The 12671-nt window shown below is 36.5% G+C and overlaps 1 protein-coding gene across 1 annotated transcript in view; it reads right to left on the bottom strand.

Annotated features, from left to right (window-relative positions):
• Positions 1 to 3501, bottom strand: part of LOC129240855 (acetyl-coenzyme A synthetase) — a 44110-nt gene extending 40609 nt beyond the window's left edge. Inside the window, exon 1 of the mRNA XM_054876886.1 lies at positions 2790 to 3501. Within this exon, the coding sequence (XP_054732861.1) occupies positions 2790 to 3100 (311 nt within the window). The 5' untranslated portion in view covers positions 3101 to 3501. The remainder of the gene's footprint in view (positions 1 to 2789) is intronic.
• Positions 3502 to 12671: the final 9170 nt, after the last annotated feature.

Raw genomic sequence — 12671 nt, 5'->3', positions numbered from 1 at the left:
GAGCGTGTGTATCCATTCGGACGACATGACCCAGCCAACGTAGCCGCTGGATCTTTATTCGCTGCGCTATGTCTATGTCGTCGTAAAGCTCATACAGCTTATCGTCCAATCGTCTGCGATATTCGCCGTTGCCAACGTGCAAAGGTCCAAAAATCTTACGCAGAATCTTTCTCTCGAACACTCCAAGCGTCGCTTCATCGGATGCTGTCATCGTCCAAGCTTCTGCGCCATACGTAAGGACGGGCATGATGAGAGTCTTGTAGCGTGTTAGTTTTGTTCGTCGAGAGAGGACTTTACTACTCAGTTTCCTACTTAGTCCAAAGTAGCACTTATTAGCAAGAGAGATTCTACGTTGGTTTTCAAAACTGACATTGTTATCGGTGTTAATGCTGGTTCCTAAATAGACGAAGTCTTTTACAACCTCGAAATTATAACTGTCAACAGTGACGCGGGTGCCGATACGTGAGTGCGCCGACTGTTTGTTTGAAGACAGGAGGTACTTCGTTTTGTCCTCGTTCACCACCAGACCCATTCACTTTGCCCCTTTATCCAGTTTGGAGAAGCCAGAACTAACAGCGCGATTGTTAGGACCGATGATATCAATATCATCGGCATACGCCAATAATTGTACGCTATTATAAAAAATTGTGCCTGAGCGATTAAGTGCTAAGGTTTTTTAGGAGGAGCTTTTTCATGGTAGAAATACACTCGGAGTTTTGCCATAGCCTGCCGAGGGGCGGGTGTGTCTAAAGCACAAATTTTTAGGTCATTTGATGTTTCATGCCCGGAGATTCAAATCCGTGTAATTCCGTATGGTAGGCAGGCGTCTAATTTCTAAATCATCCTAAGCGCTTCAGTAACTCGAAGCACTTAAACATATCGTCATATAATATTTTCGTAAATAAATTAATATGTATATGTTTTCTTGGGGATTCTGCTGTTTTCGTGGCGCCGCAATCTAACGACGGATTCTTATAGAACTCGACAAAAGAAAACGAAATGATAAAGTAAAATTTTTTGATATTTCACTTAGTTTTCGAGATATTGAATAAAAAAGGTCTCAAAATGCCCTTTGTAACTTCAGTATAATTTGCCTATTACACTATATATTTTTGAACACTTCACTAAAATTCACGAAATATACACTCAAACGCGTGTTTTTACTTATTTTTATCCTCATATTCGAATTATTTTTATTAAAATAAAATGCAAATGCATTTGTCCATGCAGTCACTTTCCAATTTTAAACGCGAATAAGAAGAAGATTGGAATGACAACAGTATGGTGTTGCCGGATGCCTGCAACTGAAACAAAAATATGAACCAAAATATGAACAAAAATTAAGTATTTAAGTTTAGTGTTAATGTTGGGGAGGGGGTTATTGTGCCTCTTTACTACATACATGCATATGATGTTTTAATTTTGGGTTCAATGGTTTTAACACGGAAAGAAGTTCTACGCAAAAATACTGTGTTAATTAATTTAATTTTAATTACTTTATTATTTTTCGAGATACGCTTAATGTCATTGTTTTTAAGTTTGAATGAGTTGTATGTTTTTATTTTCAAAATTATTTCTCAACTTAAAATTAGAGCAAAAAATACTGCAGTTTTACAATGAACCTTCTACTGAACATCTCTGCATACGAACTTCGTTTTTATTTCAGGTGTATGGCAACACCAACTTTGCGCTAAATTAGAGAACTTTAACATTAAATTACTTGAAAACTAAGCGAGATATCAAAAAATTTTACTTCTTCATTTCGTTTTCTTTTGTCGAGTTCTATAAGAATCCGTCGTCAGATTGCGGCGCCACGGAAACAGCAGTATTGCCGTTTTCTGTTTTTTAATAGTATTTTGAATGAATTTTGCTAACATTCTAACACCCTTCAAAAAATTCTAACTGCATTAAACAAATTTGACGACTCCTTTCCAACAAACTGTAATTAAATATGCAATTTTTTCTTACTACATAGTTGATTGAAATGATCGTCAAAACTCGTAATTTTCAGACAAATTCAAATAAAGTATATCGATAAACTTTATGCTGCTTTATGCAATGGGTCAAATGAGCTCACAACCTTTTGCTGACATTTGTGGTGTGCGACAATTTTGCGTATATATGTATATTGACTACCAAAATATAGCTGCTGACTGTAGTAAGTTATTTTTTCACGATTCTTATATAATTGCAATTTAAAAACAGACACTTTGTGGGTCACAGTAACGTGGTATTGTATGCATACGAGTACGTATGGCCATCACAAGGCCAACACTTCTCAACTCTTTCGAAGGTGTTTCTTTGCCGCACTTAACCTATGCGCTGCCGCACACCTTACTATCATACATACATTCACAGCATAAGGACATTGTTGTAGTGCATACCTCCTTGTCCTGACCCCACCAAACGCGGGCTGCATTGCGGCACAAACGGTAGTAGCGCTCGTACGTAAGCACACACGCACAGGCACACACACACACACGTGCCACAACAAACGATGAATTCTTCGGCATATCCAATTTGTTTATGTCGCCTGTGCTTTCACACACACACACACACACAACGTTTGTTGTATTCATAACAACACAAACTGTGGAAAATCGATACTTTCAAATGATAGCACAGAAGGAAACTTGGAGAATTAACGCAAGTAAATTGAATCCTTGCGCAGGCACAATCACTGCTGAATTTGAAATGCGTCATCATCCGATTGCACATTGATATTTTACTTTTCTAAGTTTTTCATTACTTTTTCAGTAGTTGTCAGTTGTTAGTAAATAGAGGCTTACCAATAATACGCAATAGTGTCGCCCAGGCCATTGCGTACATTACGATCCAGCAGGTTATAACAGATATTGGTGGAAGCACCTTCCATCCATTTAATGGAGATGGGTCCTTTGGTTATATTAAAATTATATTGTAGGAACTTTTTTGGATCTGCTGGTGTCTCCCAATGGAATTGTTTTGCTACGCGCATCCAAAATTCCTCCGGATTCTCCAAAGATTCCTCGTAGAATTTTCTATATTCAGCCATGCTGGATATGTAAGCATCGCGACTAAGCGCCGGATTTGGGTTATAAATTGATTTTTCCGATGGCATTTTGTAAGCGTTTATAATGCTTTTCACAACAACAAACGGGCGTAATTATTCTTTTTACGAAGCAATTATTTTATGTGAATTTCTGTAAGGTTTCTAAAATACACTTCTTGAAAAACTAATGAAATTCTTTTCAAATTTAAAATTTAGATTTTTTTACTCAATAACTTCGTGGTTTTTTTAACAAACAAGAAGTCCGTATTAATAAAATTTTTTTTTTCCTTTATTCGAATTTTATTCTTTTGTTAGCAATTAAATAATCGCGTTTGGGGTCGTTGTAATGTTTATTGTTGCATATGTGTACAGATGTGTAGCCGTGTATATATGTATGTATAGCCGTTACTTCCCGAGCTTATTTTTTAACACCATCCAACTGGAATGAGCACTTCGCGTATACTGAACTTGAAATCCTCACAAAAATTCGCTTTTGGTATTTCGTTATTCGCTTTTACTTTTCTACCTTTCTTGATTTTTGTCTCTTAGGTAGATTTGCACAAACAACAACCAGAGCACCCAACCCCACTACACATGCTAATATATATACATGTATACATGTATGTATACACGAGTGAATAGCTCTTTTTGCTGATTTGCACAGAATATAGTCGCAAAAGCTCTTTATTTTGTTTGATTCTGGAAGAGTACACGTAAATCAGAAGAGAGCGCGCGTGCAGCAAAAGAATTGAGCATCAATTTGTTGCTAAGTTTTTTTTTGTATGTAGGAAAACTACAATGCTTTTTCTTCGTATTTGAGAGCACATTACACAAAATGCTTATTCACTGCATTAATTTGCATTTTGCTCAAGCGGTTTTTGTTTGTACTTTGTTTGTTGTTGTAATATTTAAATAATATTTTTTATACCAACAGCTCGAATCCTCTAATCTCAGTTTAAACTGCCTTGATAACGAAAGACGTTGCCTATAATTAATAAATATGGTGCATTCATGAGCTATATGAATGATCGGCTGTTACATTGTTTTTGGGAATGTAGTGCGACAAGTAATTTATTGCTTCGTGCAGCCCTTACATGTATGAAATTGACTGATTCAGCAAAGTGCTGTAGTAATGCAATAATTCAAGCGCGGAAATTTACGAGTATTTATTTACATGTGTCTAAATCGATACCTCTCGCAAACGCCTACCTCCAATTACTGAAAAAGTAAGTAAAAAATTAACTTAAAAAGTTATTTTCTTGCCCTCTGACATTCCGATTTGAAAAATATGATTTACTTTTACACTTATCTGTTTGGAAACAATAAATTAACAAAAAAATTGATAAATACTTTTTAGCCACATAGATTTGAAATTTTCCATGTGGAAGGCTAAATATTGGCATAGCTTCTACTCAAATATGAACGAGACGGTATCAATAAAACGGTCCGCCGATGACATATGGCAAAAATAATTTTTTTGTTTTTTGGTAGGACTGTTATAAGCTTACATGGCAAATTTCAGCGTGATATGTCACATAGTTTGTTTTCTGTGCTACTGTAAACAAGTCAAGCTCGAGTGTGTTCTTCGAATTCTCTTTTATGACTTCAATTGTCTCAAAATGTTTTCCACAGAGCGGCAACTTGAGCTTGGGAAACAGGAAAAAGTCACATGGAGCCATATCAGGCGAATACGGTGCTTGCGGAACGATATTAAAACTATTTTTGTTCAAATAATCGCGAACAAGACGTGATGTGTGAGCTGGTTCATTATCGTGATGCAAGAACCATGACTTGTTGTCCCACAATTCCTTCCTTTTAAGACGAATGTTCTCGCGCAAACGCTTTAAAACGTCTAAATAATATTCAGCGTTAACCGATCGGCCTTGCGGAAGGAACTCCGAGTGCACCACACCTTCGTAATCGAAAAAACAGTCAGCATAACCTTAATTTTTGAGCGACTTTGGCGTGGTTTTTTGGGTTGATGTACGGCCCTCTTTGAACGATTTGTACCACTGGAAAACACGTGCACGCGATAGAGCAGAGTCCCCATAGGTTGACTGCAACATTTTTAAGGCGTCTGAAGCCGAAATTTTGTTGGAATAACAAAATTTCAAACAAATTCTTTGAATTTCCATCGTTAAATTCGAAGAACACACTCGAGCTTGACTTGTTTACAGTAGCACAGAAAACAAACTACGCGACATATCACGCTGAAATTTGCCATGTAAGCTTATAACAGTCCTACCAAAAAACAAAAAAATTTATTTTTGCCATATGTCATCCGCGGACCGTTTTATTGATACCGTCTCGTTCATATTTGAGTAGAAGGTATGTGTATGCAGCGACAGCAAAGCTCTCAGACAACCCACCAAACACTTCAAGGGTAGTTGAGTCCTATAAATCGAGGCTAAACTATGTCGGTAGACATAATATTCTGATGCTAACATGGGTCCCGGGACACGGGTGTATCGCGGGTAACGAGACTTCTCACTTTAGCTAGATTGGCCAAAGAAGTTGGCCTCAGAACCCGTTCTGCTACTTCCTTCTACAGCCATCAAAGCCACGGTAAGCAAACAGTTTACTTCAAGCCGCAAGCGGGCTTGGCAGGCTGAGAGAGGCTGCGGATAGACAAAACTGATGCTACCTATCATGTCCGACAGGCTGTCGCAGATCCTCCTGCCATTAAGCAGAAGGGACTGTAAGCAGCTGGTTGGATTGATGACGGGCCACTTTCTATGGGCGAAGTGATTTTTAATCTCCAAAAAGTGTATTTTCAATTACTTATATGCAGTTTTTTAGGTATTGAAATCTTAGTCGATAATTACTCTACTCTCCTTTGTAAATAAACTGTAAGAAACTTGTCTTCATAGACTAAATAAGTAAATAAATGAAAAATGATTAGGTTATATAATTAATTGTATGTACTGTTAGGCACTTATTTCATATATACATACATACATAGTTAGGACAAAGTTCACCAATAGCTTTAGTGACATTTACCCGACTTTAGAAAACCATGACAGCCTTTAAAGTCAAACAAAATATGTTATGCTGAATCGTGTTGACAACCAGGAAATCAAGCCATCTTTACAAGAAAAAAGTTCCTCACCATTCTCTTTCAGAAATTTGGACGGTGACAACATCGAATTAGACAGCCCATTATATGGTCGAGGAAAAAGTTATCTGGACCTTTACGCATTGACATTATTTATTTTACTTGACTTGTTCTAAATTATCAGGCCCCAACTATTTGGGTACCAGTCCACTTGATAACCTTTTTGTAAGAAGCACGCGCCTGGAAATACATACATACATATTTACTCATATCAACATGGACGATTTTTTCCCGAATTCGATCATTTCGTTGACCTGCAACTGACTTTATAATTATGTATTCTCATCTTTTTATTAGGCGGCGTCGGCACTTTATTTTTTTTAACATTTCTAGTTTTTGATAAGAAAGTATCTCGTCAGCTCGTTTTCTGTCTTCCTTCATGCTGTACAATCATCACCTGATTTCTTGAAGATTTATAGCTATGCAAATCATTCGGTTATCAATGCCGCACACGCGACACGCAAATGCAAAGTCCAAATATTACAATTCGAGTAGTATACGAGTATATTGGCGTTTAAATAAAAAGGTATTACTAGCATTTTAAGTAAAAATATATATGAATTAGAGCTTAATTGTGTGTCTTCTTCTTGATTGGTGCGACAATCACTTCAGCGATTTTGGCTGAGTTTAGCGAAGCGCACGAAGTGAAGCCAAATACTTTTACACCTGATCATTCCAACGTAGAGGAGACCTTCCTCTTCCTCTGCTACCACCAGCTGGTACCGCATCGAATACTTTCAGAGCCGGTGCGTTGCATCCATTGCTCGATATCAAAATTAGCCGTCACCAGCCATCAATCCAAATTAAGCGTAAGCGAAAATTCTCTCCCAAAAAGAACAAATAGCTAAAAAGTATAATTCACTTCAAATCCTTGAGTAAAGATGTGTGGTGACGTGATATGTCCTTTGTTGCTCACAACACCTAAAACCATAACAGTGGCTGGAAACTTCGTGTGCATGACAACAGGAACCTCTGTAGGATTGGAACATGGCCATCTGTCATTTCTGCGGTTGGTCTTTTGGTTTTGGCCAACATTTTATTTGTTAGAAGAGAACCGTAACATCTCAGGCGCTTTAGAGTTTTGTTTGAAAGACGTTTTAATCGAATAACTCGCGGTTCCGGTGTTTGCTCCGACGTAAATTGTCTTCGGTGCATAACTTAGTAAAAAGAAAAATATTGGTTTCGGGAAGATATAGCCACATATATGCATGGCCTCAAAAACTTTATATATACACGAGCGTCTTTCTCGCATAAGCTGTCATTTCGCTCTCTCAATTTTTGAGTGATGGATCATTTGTTGGCGTTAACGATCACCTACTGTCAAAAAATAGGAATAACTACTACAAATTTTTGCGTTATCGAAAACGACTAAGGTCTGATTTTGTTGAACAAAGAATTTGCGTACATTTTGTTCGCGGAATGAATTTCTGTTGCAGAAACATGGCGAATGAAGCAGAAGGCCTTTGGTGACCAAGATCGAATTATGGAAACATGGAACTGAAAAGGTAGAGAAACCGTAGACGACAAAGCAGTTGTGAACAACACGTACGATCGGACTGGTTTGAATTATACATATAATTTTTGTTGTATACTTTTACGAAAACAACGAAAAAAAAACATAAATAAATGAAAGAAAATATAGTTACTTTGTAATTCATCGGCCTACTATTATTTTGAGCACCACTGTTTGTAATTTAAATATTATTTTTATGTGTTACTCAAATAAATGTATGTATAAATTATAAATATTTATTTCTTAACAAAAGAATTTACAATAATCTTGTAAGCTTAGCAAAGCTAGCAATCGTAGTCATCTCCAAGCTGGTCCATTTGAAAAGAACTCCCATTAACTAATTCTAATCGGATGATGGTGAGTTTCACACTTAATTGCTCTTTACTGTTAACTGCTCCGTTCGCTCTCACAGCAGTCGACTCCCACTTGCATAGCAACTGCGAGCGATGCGTATGATATTCGCTGCTAACTGCACTCGCTCTCACGCCCTCGATTCTGACCAACCCGATTAACCGAGTTATGCCCAAATATGAATTTCTGCAATTTAATTAAGAAAATTGTAACGTGCTGTAAATTTTTTTAAATTGACCCTTTTTGTGGTTGGTTACAAATTAAAAACAGCTATTCCCACTGTTCCACAGCACACTGCACAGAGAACGTTAACTAACATTAACATTAACGTTCTCTGCACTGCACTTCACATCACTGAAGTTTTGAAGCCGCTTTTTAGTGTAAGCACTCGTATGTGTGATGCCGGTGCTTAAAGAGCAGTGACTTTAGTTACTATTAGTGAGTATTACGCACTAACGCAAATTTGTGTTAATAGCATTTTTAAACTAAACACCTTTTTTAAATAAAACGGATGTCGGTGTGAATACCAAAGCATCTTAACTCTAATGTAATAGTGGTGTTCCTTATATAGATAGGTGATCAATTAAGAGGAGTTTTTTTCATTTGCGTTTTTTTTTACAGATCGCGCGCGAGTTGTGGCAAACTGTCATCGTAGATTTGTTGAACAGCGTTTGGCATTTCATCATGGAAAGACTCACACCGCAACAACGTCTACAAATTGTTCAACTGTATTATGAAAATCAGCGTTCTGTTGCCATACAGCTCGTGAAACAATGACTTTATTGAGAAGTCATTTCGGAGAGCAGCTGATTTCACGTTTAGGACCTGTGAGTTGGCCACCAAGATCTTGTGATATCACACCTTTGGACTTTTTTCTTTGGGGATTCGTGAAGTCCAAGGTCTGTGCTGATAAACCAGCTACGATTGAAGCTCTGGAAGCCAACATTACGCGTGTTATTCACGACATACCAGTCGAAATGCTCGAACGAGTGATTGAAAATTGGACCTTCAGAATGGACCACCTTAAGCGTAGTTGCGGCCAACATTTGAATGAAGTCATATTCAAAAAGTAAATGTCAAAGAATGTCCTTTCAAATGATAAATAAAGGTTTTGAACATAATTTACATTTTTGTTTTTTTTTTAACTATTGAAAAAAGCACCTCATGATTGATCACCCTATATAAGTACAAAAAAAAATCAGAAACAGTCAGAAGTAGACAGGTTTAGTCCCAAATAAGTTCCTTTGCTTGAAAATTAGAAAGGAAATGACAGAGTAACTGTGACTCTCTTGTGTTAAAAGTCACAAAATTTAGTTAGACGTTTTGCTGGCGAAATCTTGAAAAGTGTCAAACTCAACTAACTAATAATAACTAACAAAACTTTAAACTAAATTGAAATAGAAGGGACGACAAAGTTGATGTCATTTCCGAATGGATTATGGACTATTCTGATAGCGATAGTGATGTTTTATTGGAGGAACTATTGAGAGATAGGGAGAGAGAGGAAAGGGATAGTGTTAAGAATTATGATAGATGCCAGGTTTACTCGTTAGGTATGGTGAAAAAAAATTTTTGAGGGGAACTTTGGAATCTATGTCATTCGTTTTGTGTTTCACAATATTTAGATTTAGTTTAGTGAAACACGAAACGAATGACGTCGGCATATATGTCAAATTCGCTCAGAGCCAGATAACGGTCTCCTAGGTAGCACACCTCTAAAAATCTTTTCACCACCTATACGGAGGCAGAATTCGCATATCGAAGAAATTGTACTAAATTGTGTCTGCAAATTTTGGCAAGAGCGAAATCTATAAGAGTCTATATGCCACTAGGCACTTACCAAGGAAGACGAACGTGGCGATTTTGATGCCATGAGGCTTTCGTCACTTACCTGACCACTGCAATACATCACTGACGAATGTTGCTCGCATTGTTAATAGAACAAAAATGTTCACACACAGATTGAGTCAAGATGTCGTACGATCGCCCACTGGGGTGAAAAACGAGAATCGGCACTTTGTATAGGTAAGTTCCAAAAATCATAATTTATAATGAAATTCCATATTGTTTTGCCAAATATTGACTGCATTGATGAAATGCATATTGCCAGCGGTCCTCAAGCCGATGAAAATATTTTTAATTTTTTTTAGATTTCCAGAATTTAGTCACTATAGTAGATTTCTTCAGAACTGGCTCATATACGAAAAATGTATATCAATTTAAAATAATTATATTTTTGATTAGCATAAAAGGTTATAGACCCTATTGTTTTTAATGTTACAGATTATTACTTATTATGAGACGCTACCCACGCGTGCACTCAATATCTTATGCGAAAAAATTTAATATTAAAATTTGTTGTGCTTGTTGTAACAGCATAAACATTCCCCATACATATGTATACGGGGAGTGCTGCTGGAGTGACAGTCATTGGCCGGATGTAAATCCGAGTCGTTCCGATTACGTAGAACCGACTGTCGTGGGAACGTCGTATTAAACTATTGTAAGCTTAGGTCGCGATAAGGCGGCCGCCGTAGCCGAATAAGTTGGTGCGTGACTACCATTCGGAATTCGAGAGAAGGTAGGTTCGAATCTCGGTGAAAGACCAAAATTAAGAAAACGTTTTTTTCTAATAGCGGTCAGTAACACCCCTAACTATTCTCAACTGCTTCAAAAAAAGATCAGGACAATTCGCAAATAATTATGGATGATGAAGAACCATCAATGGTAACAGTAGTTGACATCAGCGGTATGAGTTTTTCTGACTATGTTCAAGTAGATGAAGATGATCTGTCTCAGGATCACTAACCGATAGCGAAATTCTATCTGTGACAGATACGAATGAAAAGAGCAACGATGAAGATGAGGACAATACATCGGAACCTTTGGCAAAGGTGTCAGCTAAGGTAGCAAGAGCCTCATACGATAACTTACAAAGCTTTTAACGAATCTGATGAAAGAGCATATCAGGCACTTTTTCTTCTTATACAAATTGTTGAAAAGTCTGAGCAGCAGCAATCTGCTTCGAAGCAAACCCGTATAAATGAGTTCTTTGCAAGGATTAATTAATTCACATTATGAATATGTAAAGCATTAGCAGTCAAATAAAAACACTTGATAATTTAAAGTTTTATTTATTTTCTCTCAAAAATTTCGAACCATTTAATATTTCAAAAACTCGATAATTCGTAATATTTTAAGGTCCCTCGAATTTCGAATTAACGAGAGTCGACTGTAAAAGCTTTGTGCATACATTTGGAATTCTGAAGTCGCGATTTAGGAATTTTTGTATACTTTAAAAAAACGTGTTTTGCTCTGCAGAATCTGACAAACGAGCACGATTCGGAATTTTCACCAGAAATTTATATTTAAGAACGAATTTCTGTATGTAACATTTAGAGGAAATTCTATGGGGGAATTATTGAATGTAAAAATTGTTACAGAAGCAACAATTAGGAAATATTCCGTAACTAATTTAAAATAAATTTATTTTTTAGAACAAAAACTGCACTGACGAAATATTTAATAAAAAACAAGTGAATAAAAAATTAAAAAAATAAAAAATGGCAATAGTTTCCTGTTTATGAAACTTTATTGATACTGTAGCAATACTATCCGTAGATGGATCCACATCAGAACTGCTTTCTGCGTTTCGCGAAGCTCCCACACGTTCTTCGTTGTCTAGCATGAAATCAAGATTTGTTCCTTTTTAGTATCCAAACGCTTTCTTCAAAAACATTTCTCTGCAATACATTTAAAATAATAAAAGTTAACATGAAGAAACAGTTAATTTACAATTGCTTTCCTCTGATAGGGAGACGTCTGCCTATTTCTATGCGTTTGCTTGTTGTTCCTGATGCTTCTACCCAAGTCTGCTACTCCGTCGAATCGTAGTTTCCTTCGGATGGGAGCGTTTCCACGCTTTGCTGTGGGCTTTGCATTTAGAGTACACCTTCTGGGTTTTGAACTTTGCCTACTTGTTGTATTGAGGGGTTATATACAGTTAGAATTTTCAAAAAAATCGATTTTTTTTCTTTTTCTTAATGTACATACATACATTTAAGAATACACACAGAAAATTTAATATCGTTCCGGTGAATATTTTCGGAGTTACACGCAAATTTGAAAAGGCGTTTCAGAGTAAAGTAGAGTGCTTGTCAAACTTTAAACGAGTTTTTCTCAAAATGGTGTTTTCAAATTCGGTGACCAACATTACTCGAAAACGAGTAAACCGATGAGTCACAAAATTTAACACGAATTTACTAAATATATATTTTTAGTAATTAATCGAAGATTTTTTCGCACCGATAAATATTTCAAAATCGATTTTTTTGGCTTATTCATTTCTACAACATCTCAAGAATATTATCCTAAATTTTCAAGTCAATTCGAATAATAGTTTCGGAGATACAGCCTTTGGAAGGTGTGCGCTCCAAGCCACTTTTATTGTTGCTCAAAACTTTAAACGCGTTTTTTTCGGAACGGTGTTTTCAAAGTCGGTTGTCAAATGTTCTCGAAAACTACTCAACCGATCTTGATGAAATTTTACACAGGTGTTCGAGATATAATTTACTACTGCTTGAACGCTATTTGCTATTTAAAGAAAAACAAAATGTCAAGCAAATTTTACCGAAATTTTAATATTTTTGGAAAAATGTCTG

This window comes from Anastrepha obliqua, chromosome 3 (genome assembly GCF_027943255.1).
Source record: "Anastrepha obliqua isolate idAnaObli1 chromosome 3, idAnaObli1_1.0, whole genome shotgun sequence".
Lineage (NCBI taxonomy): Eukaryota > Metazoa > Arthropoda > Insecta > Diptera > Tephritidae > Anastrepha > Anastrepha obliqua.
The sequence above is the reverse complement of the archived record's forward strand: the minus strand, read 5'-3'. Positions and strand labels throughout refer to the sequence as shown.